Genomic DNA, 19927 nt, shown 5'->3' with positions numbered 1-19927 from the left:
ACTGCTCTGCCACCTTTTTGATTTTAAGCGCTAGCAGCCTGGTTCCTTCTTGGGACAAGTGGAGACAGTCTCGCCTGTACAGCTCCCTCTTGTTCCAAAAAGCATCCCAGTGCCTAACAAACTTGAAACCTTCCCCCCTACACCATCGTCTCATCCACGCATTGAGACTTCTGATCTGTGCCTGTCTCTCTGGCCCTGCACGTGGAACAGGTAGCACTTCCGAGAAGTCTACCTTGGAGAAATGGATAGGAGGGTTTTATTGTATTTAGCCATAGGCCATTACAATCCAAAACCAGAAAAAAATACTATAAAACATAGATAATTTGTCTACCTTGGAGGTCCTGACCTTGAGTTTCCTGCCCAGCAGCCTAAATTTTTCCTCCAGGACCTCGCGACTGCATTTCCCCACATCATTGGTGCCAACGTGGACCATGACCACTAGCTCCTCCCCAGCACTATCTACCAGCCTATGTAGAACACGTGTAATGTCCGCTACCTTTGCACCAGGCAGGCAAGTCACCATATTCAGTACACGGTTTTGCCACCCAGCTGTCTATTTGCCTAAGGATTGAATCACCAACTACCAAGAGCCCCCCTCCCTCCCCAGATCCCCAGATGTGCAGAAAAATCTGAAAAGTCGAAAAAATATAGGGGGGATACTTAAATCCACCACCACCACGTGGAAAGGGAAAGCTTGGCAGGCTGGCCAGGCCTTGCCGCCACTGGGGGAGGCTTGGCGGGCTGAGCTCAGGCCTCACCGCCATTGCCGGGGGTGGGAGGTTGGCAGGCCCAGCGGCTTGGAGCTGCACAGGCCTCGCCGCCGTTGCTGGGGGGTTGTCTGACCAGCCGACGATGATAAAAGGCTGACCTGGTAACAGTGGTGACTTGGGCCACCATGGAAAGCGAGGCATCCAGGATCACCCCCAGGCTTCTCACCCTCACTACTGGTGCCAACAGCACCCCACCAAGGGTTGGGAGTCAGATTCCCAGGCCCCCAGATCCCAGGCCCCCACAACTCAAGTACAGGACCTCCATCTTTGTTGGATTTTATTTCAGCCAGCTCTGCTGTAGCCATCCAGCCACGGCCCCTAATACCCTATCCAAAACATCTGGGGTGGATTCTGGCCATCCATCCATCAGCAGATACAGCTGGGTGTCATCCATACTGGTAACAACCCAGCCCAAACCCCCGGACCAAACTATCTACCAAAATTTTCACCATCCTGAATAATTTGATACCATCTGGAATCATGACTACTACACAGTTCACCCACAATTACAAATCATTTATGAAAAAATTAAATATCTCAGTCCCAATACTGTGGGACCTCTTTTTGCTCACTCCCTCTATTGCAAAAACTGCCCATTCTTGCTCTCACCTTCCTGCCACTTAACCAACTTCTAATTCATAAGAAGGCATATCCTCTTATCCCATGACTGCTAAGTTTTCACAGGAGTTTTTGGTGAGGTACCTTGTCAAAAGCATTTTGGAAGTCCATGTTTATAATATTGACTAGATCACCCTTATCTACATGCTTGTTAACATGCTCAAAAACTCCAAGAGGTTAGTGAGACAGCACTTCCTTTTGCAGAAACCATGATTTTTCCTTCAGCAGAGTTTGTTTCTTGTTGTACATAATAACTCTCTTTAATAAGTTTCTGCTAATGTACTTGGAACAGATGTTAAGCTAACTGGTCTGTAATTTCCTAGTTCCCCTCTGGACCCCTTTTTAAAAACTGGGGTGCCATTTGCTACTTTCCAGTCATCCAGCACAGAGGCCAATTTTAGTGACAAGTTACATATACTATTTTTTTGAGTAACCAGCCACTATTAGGTACAGCAACTTAGTGTTGTTTCACTATTCCCTGTAAAAAGAATGTGTTCCTGGACTTTCCCTTCTGTTTGCTTTTGAAATCATAGTCCCCACAGGGAATATCTACCTTCCTTTCAACTTATTTGTAGTCGCACACATAATATTTTGCACACAATATTTACATTGCTCATTTAGCATCCAGCACTTAGTTCTCCCTACAGTGCCCTACAGTATGTGTTGTACTGACACAGCCCTGGCTGTAGGGCCAAAAGATAATATCTTTGCTGTGTAATTGGGCTTGTGAATTGATGGTTCCTGGTTGAAACAGATTTTTGTTATTCCTGATTACTGGTTGGAACAGAGTTTTGTTATTCCAGCATTCAGACATCTGTTTGGGCACTTGAGAGACCATGGGTTGGTGTGAAGGAGTCCAAAAGTGAACTCCGTGGGTCCCCAGGGCTGTTGTACACAAGTAACCAGACTTTCCTTGATTTTTATTAAAACTATATGAAGTTTTATTTAATTTCAGTCAAAACAAAAGATAATCTACAGGCTACACAGTACTCTAGAGTCATACAGCAGAAAACAAGAAAACTAGCTTGACTATCTAACACATTTTCAGAACCTGTGTCCAAACCTTAAGTCCAGGAATTAAAGGCCTCAGCTCATGCATTCTCTACATTGCTGTCTGTTGCAATATGGGCATTCAGTCCATCAGAATCCAAGGTAGTCAACTTCCGGTCTACGGAACAGCGATGGCGGATGCTCTCCCCACAACGGGGAAGGGTGAATCACACACCAGCAGCCTGGAGGGTTGCCACTTCAAGTGACATCCCCACGGAACCTTTGCAATAGGCTCCAGGCCAGGGGGCTTTTGAGGGGTAGCCTCTTCGATGGCGTAATGCCGGAGATTTGAGGCTCCCCTCCGCCCCGACGGTCCAGTCGCTGAGTGGCCTTTGGGCACAAGCTGGACTGACCGGGACAAGCGCTGGAGATCGAGCAGAATGGTGTAAAACCGAGCATGGTCAGAGAAACTGACCAACAATGAACGTGAGTTCTGAATAAAACGGAGTAGTTTGAAAAGCGATCCCCCCCCCACGGCTGAAAAAAGAGATTGCAAAGAGGGATGCCTCTTATGTGAATGAGCGGCTAACGGACACAAAGGGGGAGAGGGGAGGAAGCAAACTGAAAGTGTTTTGAGAGACTTATCTGAATTGCGGAGTCGTTTGGCGAGTTTTCCGAGTTGCGTGGAAGCGGCAGAAACTGTAAACAAAACGGGAAAGATGGCAGTCCAGCAGAGAAAGTTTAAAACGAAGCCGGGCAGTCAGAGTCCGAAACCGGAAGAGGGAGCAGATGTCCTCAAACTCCTGGCGGATATGCTCAAACCGGTGATGGAACAACTCAATGGTATTAACCAGCAACTGACTGTGATGAATAAAAACTTTGCAGCACAGCAGCTTCAGCTGAATGAAACAGAGAAAAAAGTGGAGCAGGCAAATGAGAAAATTAAAGAGATAGTCACCATAAGCAAGAAGTTGAAGAAAAGGATGGGAGATGTGGAAACGAAACAGAATTGCCAAGATAATCGAGTTTTGCAGCTACAGATGGGAAAAGCTAACATGATTCTCAGGTTTCAGGGAGTTCCTGAAATGGATCGGGAAGACCTGAAGAGGGTGCTTAGTGAGATCATCGCTCCAGTAGTAGGCTTAACAGCGGATGAACTTGTAAACGAAATGGAGTCAGCCTATAGGGCATACTCCAATTACATTAAAAAAAATAGCCTACCTGGAGAAATAGTGGTCAGGTTTTCAAGAAGACAAACCAGAGATGCCGTTTTAAAAGCAACATCAGCAACTCCACTGAAAATGGGAAATGTAACCATCAAAACCTTAAAGGACATTCCATTTGAAATTAGACAAAAGAGGGGAAATTACAAGGACTTCTTTTCTTTCCTTCAAACTAATGGGATATCGTACAGATGGGCGGTTCCGGAGGGTGTCATCTTTAAGATCAACGATAGAAGAGAGAAGATAGACTCCACTTTTAAAGCTAAAGAATTTTTGAGACGTTAGCTGGGGACAGATGAAGAGTCCAAAGAGGAAGAAATGAAGTCTAGTGACTCTGCTACCTCTGGAATGGAAGAGGACTCTGTGGCAGAAAAGGGTGCAGGACCTGCTAGAGTGGTATATGATTTCAGAGACAGAAAGCCGAAGTAAAGGCAGAAGGACTTGGAAAATGGCCTTTTGAAGCGAAGAACAAGAAGATGATCAGAGATTTCTCTCATAACGACTAATAAAATAACATATAAATAGTGAATTGTTATAAGCAAGAACTCTACAAGTATATTGTGTTATTAACACTTATTGTACTAACATTTTTACTAAGTGAAAAGATCTCCTCCTCTTGGGGTTTTAGTTTAGTGTGGTTTGCTTTCCATTATCCTTAGTTGTAGTCCCTTTCCTAATATTTCTTTGTAGTTTTTGTAGTATTTGCAAAATAAAAAATATCCTTCCGGGGGTTTAAAATAAGGAAAAAAAGAATCCAAGGTAGTCTTCTTTCTCCAGACACTTAGTTCAATTATAGGTGTTTTTTTTTGTCAAGCAGCATCAGGTGATGATGATACCCAATCAGGACACATTCTTGCTGGAACTCTGGAAAATTACCCCATCACTCCTGATTCTGCCCCTCCCACCTGTTGGCTGCAGGTTCTCATGAGAAGCTAATTACCACATTTCCAGCTCTGGTCGTGAAGATTATAAGGGCTGTGTATCCCAAGAGACCAATTAGCAACACCTGCAGGATGGAATAGGCCCATGACCATTCACATAACCCATGGGGTTTTGCCTCACACTTGGATTCATAATTTTCTGTTCTGCCAGGAATGAAACCTGCCTTCAGCACAAGGTGCCTTCCACTGGCACAACGACCTTTCTTCCAGCAGAATGCCTCCTTCCTCCCACCAATAGGGGAATGGAAACTTTGGCTGCAACCAATCCTCTTTTTTGCAAGCTAAACTGGTAATCTTGTAATTACTGAAACCTGAGTACTCTTACTGATATTCCAGTATATCAGTGATGTTCTTATAAATTTATGTACTGTATTTATTGCCTGCCTTTCTCACTGAGGCTCAAAATGGATTACATGGTGTAACTCATTAACAATACATACAAAGAGACATCTAATAAGCACAGTGCAGAATAAAACCTTGTTGGTCTTAAAGGTGCCACTGGACTCAGACTTTGTCCTGCTGCTTCAGACCGACATGGCTACCCGCCTGAATCTCCATTTGACATAGTTTGCAGAATGACAGGAACGTAGGAGCCTTCCTGGCCTCTTCAGGCAGGCCACTGCATGGGGGGGGGGTACAACCAAGAAAACGCATGTATGAGTGAGTACATGGAACACAGGAGGAGAAGACCTCAAACGAATGAGTTGTGTTTAATACTTTCTGACTCCTTTTTTGTATAGAGATGGGGATTCCATCTTCTGTGGACCTTGTAAGCAGTGACCCAAGCCACATGGTAGCATCGTTTAACAGTGGAAACACAAGCATTTTTAACATGGAAACCAGACAACGGATTCTCACACTGGAGTCTAACATAGACACTAGTAGGTACCCAGAATGTTGTTGTGTGGTGGGAGCATTTAATGAGTTATCATTGATATTTAAGATGCAGTTATTCTGTTATTAGTCCCAGTAAATGGAGGCACAGTTCATACTGTTACTGTGGTCAGAGCAAGAATCAACAAATCCCAGGTCACTATGGCGCCTAGGAATTTCATTGTGATGCCTAGTATTTTCAACAATGATTTTATTGTACTATGTGTCAGAAATTTATTTTATTATTTCATTTATTTACTTCATTTATACCCCACCTTTCTTCTCCAGTGGAGGACTGAAAGCCACTTACACTGTTCTCCTCTGTGAGGTAGGTTTGGTTGACTGTGTAACTGGCCCAAGGTCACCCAGCCAGCTTTCATTACAGAGTGGAGATTTGAACCCAAAACTCCCAAGATTCTAGTCTGACTCTCAGACCAGTATACGATATTAGCTCACAGTGGAAGTGCGAAGGGTTGGATCCAATCAGCTTTTTCACTGGTGAAAAAGGGAGAACCACCAAAAGGATAACGTTTGGGTTTGTGGGATGTGTATGCTCACAAGCCATGTGGAATAGGAGCTGTAATAAGGAGCGGAATTGGCCAAGATTGAGCAAAAAGCTGGCTGGATCCAACCCGAAGTTTATTATTTTGCATCAGAATGTCTTTTTCTTGTGGTGATGACAGCTAAGGTTTAATCCTATATTTGTTTACATACTACATACTATATCTGTCATAGCTTTAGTAATGTTATGAAAGTTAGGGTTAGATTTTGGGGTAGCAATCATTAGATAATACAGTCATTAATAAGACTCCCCGTAGGATAAGAAGTGAGTCTGGCTCCTATAACCTACATTTTTGGACTGGCGCCTCCTATGAACAAAATGTGTCAAGGCCTGGGCTAGAAATGGTGAACAGACATTGAAAGAGGAGAAAACAATCATATTATTTGGTTCTGAGGGATGTGGGGTTACAGATTTTTGGGAAGCAGTGAATGTGACAGGAGAATTTATGCAAAGCTCTGGAAGGTACCCAGAGAATATAAAACATGTAATTATGACATGTAATTCATACAGATGAAGGGGAGCTTGTTTGTATGTTACAGAAAAATGGGGAGTACAGATGAGCTAATGCTTTCCCCCCTTCAACCACAATGTGTTAAACAGGACTTTTTTTTATCTTGCCCATAATGGTGTCTGTTCTTCCCCAGTAGTTATCTGGAGGAATGTGTATCTTTCCACAGGTGGGGCGTAAAAGTCCCTACTGCGCATTGTTAAAGCAGAAAGCATAGGTGTCTCATATATCAACGTCATGGTTTTTTACTTTTCTGCCATGTATAAATCAGCTGTACAGAGACAAAAAGAGTGGTCTCAGATTAGCTGGTACCAAGTTGCACATTCATGCAGTGTAGGAAACAGCAGTGTTTCTATCCTAAACACGTGTGCTGGAAGTGAACTTTGAGATAAGTATAAGTATATATATGTCGGTATATATCGATATCCTTATATTTATGTCTCCTTTTTCAAACAGTTCTCTCCCAAGTAGCTTACATTAATAAGGAGCGTGCACATTGGAGCCAAAAATCCTAAATATACATACACATTGATGGGGTCTGAACTGGCAGAGACTGAACAAGAGAGAGATCTTGGAGTTGTAGTAGATAACTCACTGAAAATGTCGAGACAGTGTGTGACTGCAATAAAGAAGGCCAATGCTATGCTGGGGATTATTAGGAAGGGTATTGAAAACAGATCAGCCAATATCATAATGCCCCTATATAAATCAATGGTGTGACCTCATTTGGAATACTGTGTGCAGTTCTGGTCATCACACCTTAAAAAGGATATTATAGCTTTGGGAAAAGTGCAGAAAAGGGCAACTCGAATGATAAAAGGGTTGGAACACTTTCCCTATGAGGAAAGGTTAAAGCGCTTAGGGCTCTTTAGCTTGGAGAAAAGACGACTGAGGGGTGACATGATCGAGGTTTATAAGATTATGCATGGGAAAGAGCAGGTAAAGAAAGAGGTACTTTTCTCCCTTTCTCACAATACAAGAACTCGTGGGCACTCCATGAAACTGCAGAGCGGTCGGGTTAGAACGGATAAAAGGAAGTACTTCTTCACCCAAAGAGTGATTAACACATGGAATTCACTGCCACAGGAAGTGGTGGGTGCTACAAGCATGGACAGCTTCAAAAGGGAATTAGATAAGCATATGGAGCAGAGGTCCATCAGTGGCTATTAGCCACAAGGTATAGCTAGGGGCTCTGGGGCAAGTGATGCTCTGTCTTCTTGGTGCTTGGGGGGGGGGTCAACAGTGGGAGGGCTTCTAATGTCCTGGCCCCACTGCTGGGCTCACAGGCTTAGAAACTAGAAAGGTAACACACACAAGAGAAGAGGGAGTAGAGGAACAGGATAGTGTCAGAAAAAAGGTTGTGCTCACAGGCTTAGAAACTAGAAAGGTAAAACACACAAGAGAAGAAGGGAGTAAAGGAACAGGATTTAATTTATTGCCAGCTGTGGCCTTTGTGATCTTCCCCTGCTGGTGTTCCTGCTTGGATTGAGGTGGTGCAGCTATCCTGTGGCTCTTAGTCTTCTGGTGGGAGCAGAGAGGCCTGTGTGCCCTTTTGATTCCTACAGACTTGGAGCAACTTCCAGCTAGAGCAAAGTTCTTTTTTTGGTTGGGAGAGAGGAAGTAAGTTCCCTGCAACCATTGATTATCATATAGACAGTGACCGGGCCCAGGGCTACTTTTGCCGTGGTAGTCTTCCTAGGAGGGGAGGGGTTTCGACATCCTAGTAACCTTTATTCATATGGCCCGTGACATACGTTTAGGATACAGACGTTTGTGGCTTATTCTGTGTTGTGGGCTTCTGACCATAATGTGTCTGGGTAATTATGTGATCACAAGTGTGAGCTACTAAAGGCAAGAAAAAGCTCTAAAGGGCCAAAAGGTGTGGAAATCACATGCCAGGCCCTTGTGCCTTAACTGATCTCCAGATCCCTTTGTTAGGCTTCCGTTCCCTTTTCTATATACTGTCTCCATACATTTTGATTTTCCCTCCCTTTCATATTTGCAGTTGTACCAATAAAAATGACAAATGCATTCAACATGTTATAAGATTGGAAATTCCTTGCATTATAGATCGTCATTATGGATGTGGAATTCAGTGATTTGTCTGAGAATGTGCGGTGTTAGCTAAACAAAACATTGAATTTGTTGGTGAGGAAGGCTTGATTTCCTTCATGCAGTGTACTGAATAGGCCTGAAGAAGCATAGTTGCTCTGAGTATGCTAAATATAATGAAATTTGTATTTGGAACCAGCTTGGCCTGCTAGATTGATCCATTAGTAAGTAGCTCCTGTAGCTTAACATTTGTGTGTTGTGTGTGTTGTGTTTTCTCTTAGCTTCTAGCTCTTCTTGCCAAATAAACAAAGTTATCAGCCATCCAACTCTTCCAGTTAGTATCACTGCCCATGAGGACAGACACATCAAGTTTTATGACAATAACACAGGTAAGCATTTTCTTTTAAGGGTCATGTAATATAGAAAAGCTATTGTAGAGACAGCTTTAAACTAAGCTTTGCAAGTTCTCTGGCTTGTAAACTAAAGAGGTATAAGGATCTATTGGACATACAGTGCTGCTCATGCAGGATTTTTATTAAGGCTATAGTATCCCACACAACAGTTCCTGATATTTATTTTTGTCAAATAAAAGTGGATGATACATAGGACCAGAGAGGAAATCAGGAGAGCTAATTCATGCACTGAAGTCTTCTGTCCTATGTAACTTACTGTCAAGGGCTGTGGATGTTTTTTGTGCATGTAGCTCTTTGAAAATCTGCAAGAAGTTCTTTACCCTTGATTTTAATGCCCCAACTTCTGTCTGTATTTATAAGTACTTATAAGCTGGATAACAGCATTATTCAGTTATATAAATTTCAGAATAGGTATATCTTGCTAAATTTTCCATCATGGAAACTTTGTAACAATTAAGACTGCTTTGTTGAAACTTGAGCCACCAGGTAACTTAAATCGTGTATTTTGCAAGTCAGGGTTTCAAAACAACAACTCAGTACATGGAAGTGGCACCTATTTTATTTTAAAGATAAACTCTGAGTTGTGTGTTCTCTTCATAACTGATGCACAGAAGGCGTGTATTTTGTACCTGCTTATGGGATGTATGAGAAGCTACCCTTAGCTTTACTGCATTTTACTGAAAATGACAGTTAATATTGTTTAGGACGTTAGCTTCCAAACTTTGAATCTGAGTCCTTTGGTAAAAATAACCCACCATGTTGAATGCATCTACCATGGTCCATCAAAGTGTGGTAGCTCCTTGTAGTGTTACATTTCCCCTGCTCTCTGGTCTTATAGCTGCTAAATATGTGAGCAATGACATCATCCCACTTAGACCCTCACTACAGCCAAAATCTTCTGGTGACTCGTAGAAACGATTCCATTATACCAAATGAACTGCTTCTTCCCTGATTATCACCAAGGAAAAGAATGGATAAAGCTGGAGGGGGGGGTTTGCACATTATCTGCTGTTCCAAGGAAAATATCTGCCTGTTCTTCTTGAAGGCAGTTGACAAAATACAGTCTCTCTGTGTGTTTAAGAGTGAAGTGTGCCTTCAGTTTTAATCCATGCAAAAGCTGCCTAGTTATCCAAAATCTGGGAAACAAGTTTAGCACCAACTGATAAAGAAGTAGAGTCAGTTGAACTTTCCAGAAGAATCAAAACTGGAAGTACTCTCTCCCAATAGGAATAATTGATTTAGTTTAAATTTTTAAGCATAAATATCTCATTATAATAAACTCTGATAGTTCTGTAATGCATTAGCTTGCGAAAACAGATTGTAACATCACATTTCATCTTTAATTGCAAAGGAAAACTGATCCATTCCATGGTAGCACACTTGGATGCAGTCACAAGTTTAGCGGTTGACCCAAATGGCTTGTACTTGATGTCTGGCAGTAAGTACATTTAGTGTTTGTTCTTTAGGTATCCTTTAACATTGGCTGCAAATATTAGTGGTTTTTTTCCTTTTTTTTCTCCCTAACATAGGCCACGACTGTTCAATCCGCTTATGGAACCTTGAAAGCAAGACTTGCATTCAAGAGTTTACGGCTCATCGCAAAAAATATGACGAATCCATTCATGATGTGGCATTTCACCCCTCCAAATGTTATATTGCCAGTGGAGGAGCAGATGCACTTGCTAAAGTCTTTGTATGACGCAATACTTCCTTCCCTTCTAGCTGCCATGTGTATATAAAGCTGTACAAAAGACAAGGGCAACAGTCTTGCCCTTTAATTCAAGTGAATGTTAGTAATGGTCTAGTTTTTGTTTTGTTTTGCAAGGTGCTCTTTTCTAAATTAAAATGTAGTTATATGAGCTCAGCTGGGAAGCTATTTCAAACAGTCCAGAGCAGAACCATTTTTTTAAGTTTTGGCTGTATCAATTTGTCCAGGCAGGCCTGTGACAAAAGGAGACACCGCCCCCCCCAAAAAATAATTTTTGTGAACTATATCAGCAGTGCAGAGTTGTTGACAAGGAAGCAGATAGCTTCATCGTTCCTCATCTGAAGAATTTTATTCACATGCTTCAGTTAAATAATGTTAAATGCTATTGATTCATGTGACTCCTGGATCCACCAGATCGATATCATCCCATCTTCTCCTTTTTGGTATTTCCTGCTGGATGATGTACATAAAACAATACTTAATTTAACTTTAGCCTGCTGGCTGTAATGTTCAGTGAATTGGGTTTAAGACGTTAAATATTTAAAAATATTAATGTGGTAATATGTTCCCCTAAGTATATTGTATTAAAAGCAGATATGTAAAAGGCACAAAATGTATGTTTTATTTAAACCTTTGGAAGAATGTCTTAAGAAGTGGCTGGGACCACAGTTTAGCCTTTAATCCAGCTTCCTGTGATATCCGAGGCCATACATTGTTTACAAGGGATGTGACTTCTTTCAGATGTTGATAATCTGATCCATTTAGAGGGGAGCATAGTAAAATTTTGAACTTCTCCCCTCTTCAACAAAACATGGATGTCTGTGCAGGCTACAAAAGGCCTTGCTCTTGAAAAGCATGTTAGCTGCATCTAAACAACAATTTCATTGTGTCTTGAATGAAGCATCACTGTCATGTGAGCTCAGCATCCTGTTCCCCGTTGCCCCAGAGTGGAGACTGCTTCTCCCATGCTATTACCCTGAAGGAGTACTTGTGTGAATTAGCCACGTGGGTAGGATTTTCCTACTTGATCTGCACCCTCCCTGTGGATTGCTGATTGAGTGGGGGAAATGTCCCAGTCCAGCCAGTTGGCCCACATGGTTGCTTCCCTTATACTGCACAGCAGCATGAGCTGTCCCCTCAGAAACAGCTGGATGTGCACATGTGTGTATGCATGTGTGTATGTGAGTGAGAAGGGAGAGTCAGTTACTATCCACCTAGTGTGAAACCTGCTCCAGAATACTGGAACACTGGGAAGACTGGTGTTTTACTTTTCAACCTCAGATATCTCAGATATTTAAATGTAGTTGTACTGTTTGTCATTAACTGCCTGAGGTGATGGCAGCCCTAAGTGGAAGTGATCACAGGCAGGAGAGGTAGTCCACATCATGACTTAATTCAAGAGACTTTCTGGGTTAGGAAAAGGTAGCTGGCATTACTTTTTAGAAGTTAATTTTACACTCTTGAAAATTCATCACTCTTGTAAAAGGGTTTAGACATCAGTAAATTTATCTGAAACATAATCAGATATCAACCAGGAATGAAGAATTCAGATTAAGACAGTTGATGCTCTGTTGTGGAGCTTTAAATGATTGTTTCCTTTTGGTTTGAAGATGTTGCATGCTGCATTCAAAACACAAGAATAGGTGAAGAACCTGCTGATAGATACCTCCTCTTGATACTGATGTGCAGTATGTTTCCTTAAATGAAAACAAAACTTTTAGATGTAAAATTACAATGGTAATTTAAAATATTTAGGCACCATGTTACCACATATTGTGAATCAAAGTGAAAAGTTGAACTGCATAAATATGCATTTAGCTATATGTGACTTTTTTCCCCTGTACATGCCCCTGGTCCTCTTGATGTCCTTTTATTTTTTTAAGGGTATTGCAATGGTTTATTTGGAAAAACAGATACATGAAATTGTGTATATTATGTGTTTGTACAGATATATATATATATAGAGAGAGATATTATATATAGATATATATAGATATAGATTGTAAACAGTATGTATTAAAATACATTTAAGGGAATATTCTATTGGTAATTTTAATGTTTTAGTATTAAAAGTTCTTCAGGCTTTGTGAGTACAAAGGATAAAATGTATGACTATTGTTCTCTTTGATTAAGCAATGTGATACATAGTTGCTGATGTTTAAACCACTGTACATATAATAAGTCAGCATGCTTGTTTTTAAGACTTTCATTCTGGTTAAGGTATGAATGTAAGAAGTTACTACTCAAATGTGGATTGAAAGCTACTTCATCCTGAATAGTGAGTTCTTACTCCAAACGAAGTGACTATTAAAAGAGGGAAGTAGCTAGAGGCTGAGGTGCCTTTTGGAAATTATAAAATAGCCTTATCATGCAATTGTGAGCTCTGTATTTGTGCTCTTTAGATTCTTTTTCAGTATCCTGCTTGCATTCTGTAGATGGCATCATACTGTACACAAGTAATAAAAATTCTCTGAGATCCCTTTACCAGTTAGAGATGCAGAAGACCGGTTAGAGATGCAAAATTTTACTTGACTGGCAGAATTGAGTTGCATCTCTTTTGTGCATTTATAAGAACTTGGACCAGACCGCTGGACCTTCAGCCCACCTTCTTTTTCCTCCTTTGCTCTGGTACTCAGTTATAGCTGAACTAGTGAACTGCCTTCATTGAAAAGTATTGTTGTTAAAGTGATGTCCGATTATGTACAGACATTAGCTGTGAGGGGTTGATCTGTGAGGGGTCTGAACACATTCCAGTTGTCTCTTGGGACTTTTGTCTCTGAATGGTAAATATGCATTCAGGAGTTTAGCTTTAGAAGGGACTTGTGAATGCGTTGGGTTGGATTCAGATTGAATTGGCCATTTGCACTGATTCCTCTGACTCCCTCATATCATTCCTTGGAGTCCTCTGTGCCCTGGGAACAGCATTTTGTGAAGATCTGTGAGCTGCAGTGGGAGGGGGAATACAGGAAAGTTCCATTCTGCTACTGGACAGCTTAGTCTGGATCCAGCCTATTGCTATGCGTACAAGTTTGCACCACAGCTGCATAAATATTCTCTTCCCGCAGTTTTCTCTGAGTTTCTGTAAATGAAGTGCCAAACAATATCCCCCCCCCAAGAAATAAAATATTGTTTTGCCATTTGGCATATCATATTCCATAGCTCTGAACACTTCTGCAAAGAAGACCATATTCATTTGTCACACCAACAAACTATATGGGTGTTATGCTGATCCCCACTAGTTTAAATTGGCAGACCAGGAGATTACTGGGGCAGCATTAGTGGGGCAACCCAAGCTACAAATTACCCAAGGATTGTTCCATATCTGGTTTCTCTTACATAGCATTGCATGGAAGCCATAGGAGATGTTGGACCATTTGCATATGAGACACTGGAAAGTGCTTTTGAAGTAATCTTCCACTGCATATGAACATTAATGCAGGATAGAATGCAGAACAAATCAAATGTATATTCCAGAGGGCACAGATTTCAAATGCAAGTTACACAGCAATTTAAAAGTCAAGTGAAACCTCACTTTTGATCTTTTTTTTGGGGGGGGGTGAAAAGTTTAGATGGACTGAAAAATGCTGAAGGCCCTAAGAGCCTCTCAACACATTCAGAAAAAGTAGGTGGTATAATTCTCCTGAGAGTATACCACTTTGAATACAGGTGGGGTTAGTAAATGTTTCATTGCTACAAAAATTAAAACTTTCTACAAAGGAAAACATTGGGGGAAAGGAGCCTGGCATCTTAACCGAAGCAGAGCTATCTACATATAATTTCCAGTTTATCTCAGACATCATATTGAACTCCCAGTATGGATTCCCCAAACTAGTTTTATATTTTATAAAAGAACAGGATTTGCCTAGTTCAAATACTGTTTTCTAACCAGCATAAAATGATATCATCACAGTGAGGAGACAATTCCACCTTTAGCACTTTAAGACAATAAAATTTATGCAACTTAGCATTTTATTTTTCCCCTTTGTTGAAGAAGCTATTAATCCTGTGCTACTCCTTTGGCTTTGGGAGGTTTCATAGCTATTTCTGGTTCTCCCCACCAGATTAGCAAATATTGAGTCCACAAATACCTGATATTTAATTGGGGATCCAAAGATTGTTGACTTTATTTCTATGACTACAGGTTAGTTTTCCAGGAACAGCAACTTTGGCCACCACCACATTGGAAAACTACTTTTCCTTCAGTTTCAAAAAGAATTGATGTTAAAGGATGGAAATTATTCAAAGAAAAAAATGCCACAGAGTCAGGGCAAGCCTAAACAGCTCATTGAATCCTGGCTGTAGAATCTGCCTTGTCAATAATTTCATATGTGCTTAAGGGTCTTGCTGATCCCAGGGACAAAATTTCAGGGAACTCCATGAGTTGCAAGGGAAACAGAGAAGTTCAACTCTGTGAGGTCTGTTTTCCTCAGGTGGGTCTTGTTGGATGTGAGCCAATGTTTTTAAAGGGCTGCATGGGATGGAGATTTGGATTAGGACTGAAACATTGGAGGAGGTAGTAGTTTAACCGTTCCACTCCCCACATAGTTTTGTTAATTGACCTCCCCATGGTATTGTTAGCAGTAGAAAGTAGAAAAGACAGTTATTCTACCATGTTTTTTTTCTGTTTGGGGCTAATAGTGTCAGCTGTAATTTGCAAAGATATACGGAAGGATTAACCTTTTCTACCTCTACATCGCAGCTCCAGTCTGAGTTGGGGCCTTGCACATCAACTATTAACCTGATTTAAATATGCTGGCAAGGTATTGCATGTCTCCCAATATCACATCTGTTTGGACCGCTTAACTTTGGCAATGATGAAGAATATCGAACTGCTGTGAGCTAGATATGCTAGGTAAAGTAGATCCAGGGGTGTTTTTTGATAAAGTATTTTTATTTGATATTTGATAAAGTATTTGATAAAGTGTGTGTTCACACGAAAGCTCATACCTTGAATAAACCTTTGTTGGTCTTAAAGGTGCCATTGGACTCTAAATTTGTTATGCTGGGAAAAAAGTTATTTACAGGACTCTAGAAGAGGCAGTAGACAAAAACAGTTTTCTGCTGCAGAGTTAATGCAAATCGGCTTGAGTATTTGCAGTTAACTTGGCTAGACCTGCTTATAGTGGATCAGCAGATTGAAAGGAATGCTGTGGTGTGACAGAAGAAGTTTTCTTTCTGCTCTCCCTCTTTCTGTGACTCATGCGATAGAGGTCCATTAGGCTTTGGTACATAAAAATTGTGCTAGATCCTAGAAGTATAAATCCTGCCTCTTTGCATGTAGTTACTTGGTTTGAAAGTAGGGGCCCTCACATGGCTTGCTCCAAGTCTGGCAGAAATGTATGCCCTGACACCAGTGTACTAAGCACAGAAGAGTTGCACAGTTGGGTTTGTTGTCATTATTTAAAGAAAGCGAAATAACTTCTTGCCAAGTCAAATATGCTCATTACCTACATGGAGAACTTAATAAATAGCAACCAAAGATATTAAATAAAGACTACTGGTCAGACTTTCAAGAACTTTTTTTTTGGTCCTAGGAATTAATATTTTGAATGTGATTGGGTTTCTGACTGGGTGCCTTCCAAAACATTTCCTGTCATAGTCAGGTGTTTAGGTAAACACGGGTTTCAGTGCCATTGCATCCATGCCTTTCTAGAACAGGACAGTTTTGAAACCAGATAAAACACATTAATAAGTAAAGTCTTGTAACTGAGTAGTCCAAATTAACTGAAAGGATCTCTTATGCTGCAGTCAGTGGCACTCTGAAGCCCTGTGAGCAAAACTGAAAAAGAGCACAGAATAACTATCATACTTCACAGTAATATCTGCTGGTTGGTTATAGAGAAAAGGAAGTTGCATCGAGAGACTTTATTTTAACTCCATCTTCATAATGCCCATAAGACCACATAATCTTGCTAACTAACTGGGAAGCCACAAGGGATGGCTTAGAAAGTCCAGCACCATTGTATTTGGTGTAAAAACTTTGTCAGCTCTCACAGATACTTTGATGTCCCACTGTGCTGAAGTGTTTTTAATAAACTAGTTTGGATTTTGCTATGTGCTGATAGCTATTTGTTGTCCTATGTGCTTTCATTTAAACATTTATAAACAACCTAGATCTTTTCCCCCCCAGTGTGTTGTAAACCCTGTGGGGAGAGTTTTGAATTTAGGGAACTCATTTTATTGTTTACCACTTGTATTTTGAAACTGTTTCCATTCTAAAAGGATATGGATGCAGTTTAATGGAAGGTGAAGCCACTTCAAACTGGTTATTGCCATGTACTGTCAAACCAAATAGAAATTAGGTATATGTCTATATACATTCTAAATGATGTGTTCTCAGGTCAGTGTTCAACTGATCCCTTAGGGGATAGATCAAGATGGGTAGACATGTTAGTCTGTCTGTAGCAGTAGAAAAGAGCAAGGGTCCAGTAGCACCTTAAAGACTAACAAAATATGTGGCGGGGTATGAGCTTTCGTGAGTCACTGCTCACTTCTTCAGATATCATTAGTCTTTACCGTGCTACTGGTCTCTTGCTCTTTTCTACTGATTCCTTAGGGTTGCATCTAAAATAATAGATTCTTGTGGTACCTTAAAGACTAACTAATTTTATTGTGGGCATAAGTTTTTGTGAGCCAGAGCCCCTTTGTTAGGTACATCTAGAATCACATAACTGTTGTAAATGTAACATGATTATTGGGAGGAATGCTTGTGCATGTGACTATTGTGATAGAATCAGATGATGGAGTGTTAATATAGACTGGGTTAATTTAAGGCCAAGGCGAGATATATCCTGGTCATTCTATGATGCATGAACGGGTATGTGCACCGCAGCATGTTTGGTTCTCTAGCTGGTTTTCTAGAAAATATAAAAGTGCACTGGTCCAGATGTGCTGTGCTGGTGTGTTTCTTGTGGGTATCAATTTTCATATAGTCATCAGCTGGGAGAAACCCCCTGTGCTAAGTGTGAGTGGAAAGAACCTTTTAATTAAATAAAAGCTTGGGGGGATTAAATAAGGACAGCCTTTTTATGTTTAGGGGCAGGAGAATTTAATGGAAATAATTTGGTTATTGATCAATGTGTTCAGTCTTTGTTATGTTTAACTATAATTGTTCATAAATGCTTTCCAGCGGTGTCATTTGACATATTGGCTTGACTAAAGATTGACCAGAATAAGTTGGCCATTTGAGGGCGTTAAGTATGAATGAGTACTGTGATGTTTCCATCACATTACCATGAATAAAGCTGTGATTTAAATCCAAAGACTTACTTCAGTAAGTGAGGAGTCTTGCTCTGGGAAAAGACTCCTTGTTTAGGAGAAGAGAGTCACAGGATCCAACCCAATGTTGGTGGGGCATTTTAGACATAGTTTCAGCCACAAAAAGGTTCTTCATCCCATAATTTCACTGAACAGTAGTTGATCTGCTACTATTGAGAATCCAACACTTAATTCTCAATCATTTAGCATCAGATTATTATTTAAAGAATGTATATTTGAAGAACTTAAAAGAGCTTCTCATCTTGGTGGGATTCAACAGAAAAAAATACCCACAGAGAAATGTTTGTGATCATTTTTAAATTTCTAAAACAGGCCCCTTTGAAAACAACCCACAGCAAAATAGTTTGTGAAATATCTTGAGTAAACTTGTTTGCTTGCTTGATAATATGAATAAAATGTTCTTATGTATACACAGATAATCTTTTGTTAATACATAGTTTAAAAGAGGAAATGCCAAGGTAGTAATGAAGGCAGTTAATACTGGACATTTGCAAAATAAAATGGGATTTCTGTGTACAGTTCCTGCATTCTATGTTGTGTAAAATCAAATGGACCTTCCTGAAGTAACACTATACAGAGCAGCTTTACTAAATATGACAGCAGCAAATAAATGTCCTTTGTACTATGTATTTATGTAAATTGGGTGCTAATAAATACTATTTTTCAACATCTTTTGTGTTCTTTTTCTTCCCCTAAATGTGTGTATCAAGTCTATGGACACCATATGAAAAGTCAAGAAGATAGCTGTAATCTTTTATGTGTCACTGCTCTACAGACTTGTGAATGACTTTGTTGCTTGTGTGTGGCTTTTGTGGCATTACTGGGGAGACTAGAAAATTCCAGGCTATTCAGAAATGGGCAAATAATACATACAGTACAGATGATTCCATTTTTTAATGATGGCCATTATGCCTTGTGTGGTTTTTCTTTTTATGCCTGGGGGTATATGAAGTTCAAAAGGGCTTTTAAAAGAAACTCTTTGTAGAAATAAATTGACATAGTTAGGAGAGGGGTTGCTGAAGAGCCTCTCCCACTGTTCCTTTTTCATTTTTTTTAGTGCACATCAAACCTACAAACCCTACCACACATTTTACCCATGGATGTACTTGAAGTACCTTTAGTATCTTCAACTTGTGGTGTCCAAGTGTTTTCCTTTAGATAAATTAAACTACAGTGATACGTGTAATCTTAGTTCATATATACACATCACATTACTTCCTTGGGTGCTTGATGACTGGCAAGCTGGCGAGGCTGTTGAGCTGATACAAGGATATATGAAAGTTCGTCTGACCCATTTGTACATGCAGATTAGGCCTTCATGTTGCCATCATGCATGTGAACCAGCTCATAGTCCTAAAAATAGACCATATTTAATTTCTGGAAGAGATGTCAGGCTAGTGTGCCAGTCATATCAAGAAACAATACTGCCAGAAGCAGTAATGCCCAAAGAGTTTTTCAATGATAAAGGAAATTTTCGCTTAACCACCTGTGAGAAGGGCTGTGTGTATAAACGAAATAGCAATAAACCTGTTCAAAAGTACTTGCAGCTCCATTTGCTTTAGGGGTAAAACTCTGGCATTAAAAAAGATGCTGGGGCTCAGTCTTGTGGACTCTGCCATTAAGCCTGCTTCTGTGAGAAGAGCAGTGTGGAGCAGCTATAACCCCCCTCCCTAATTCCTGGCCTTTTCTTTTCTGCTTCTGATTTAGTGGGTAGGTGATTACTTCTTGGAGGGCTTGCTCTTGTTTCAGTATGAAGGCCAGGACTGCCATTGGCAAGAGGCAGTTTCATCAACCTGTGAACCTCCCGCCACCTGTGGACATTCTAACTGCCGTCAAGCCTGTGAGGGAAACGTGGGACAGGATCAGCCCTGCCCCCTCAGAACTGAGCACTGTTTCTTGCTCCATTCTGAAGTTGGGCAGGTACTTCCAGGGGAAGTGTGTTCTGCACCTGCAGCCCCACATACCTCTGTATCGATATAACTCTGGTATGT

The 19927-nt window shown here is 40.7% G+C and overlaps 1 protein-coding gene across 2 annotated transcripts in view; it reads left to right on the top strand.

The window, feature by feature from the left end:
• Positions 1–11795, top strand: part of STRN (striatin) — a 55971-nt gene extending 44176 nt beyond the window's left edge. For both annotated transcript variants that reach the window (XM_015407140.1, XM_015407132.1), the window contains 4 exons: positions 5283–5423; positions 8819–8926; positions 10302–10388; positions 10480–11795. In XM_015407140.1, the coding sequence (XP_015262626.1) occupies positions 5283–5423; positions 8819–8926; positions 10302–10388; positions 10480–10649 (506 nt within the window). In that variant the 3' untranslated portion in view covers positions 10650–11795. The remainder of the gene's footprint in view (positions 1–5282; positions 5424–8818; positions 8927–10301; positions 10389–10479) is intronic.
• Positions 11796–19927: the final 8132 nt, after the last annotated feature.

Source organism: Gekko japonicus, unplaced genomic scaffold, assembly GCF_001447785.1.
Source record: "Gekko japonicus isolate JY-2015 unplaced genomic scaffold, Gekko_japonicus_V1.1 scaffold2372, whole genome shotgun sequence".
NCBI lineage: Eukaryota > Metazoa > Chordata > Lepidosauria > Squamata > Gekkonidae > Gekko > Gekko japonicus.
This window is presented reverse-complemented; position numbering and strand designations above follow the sequence as displayed.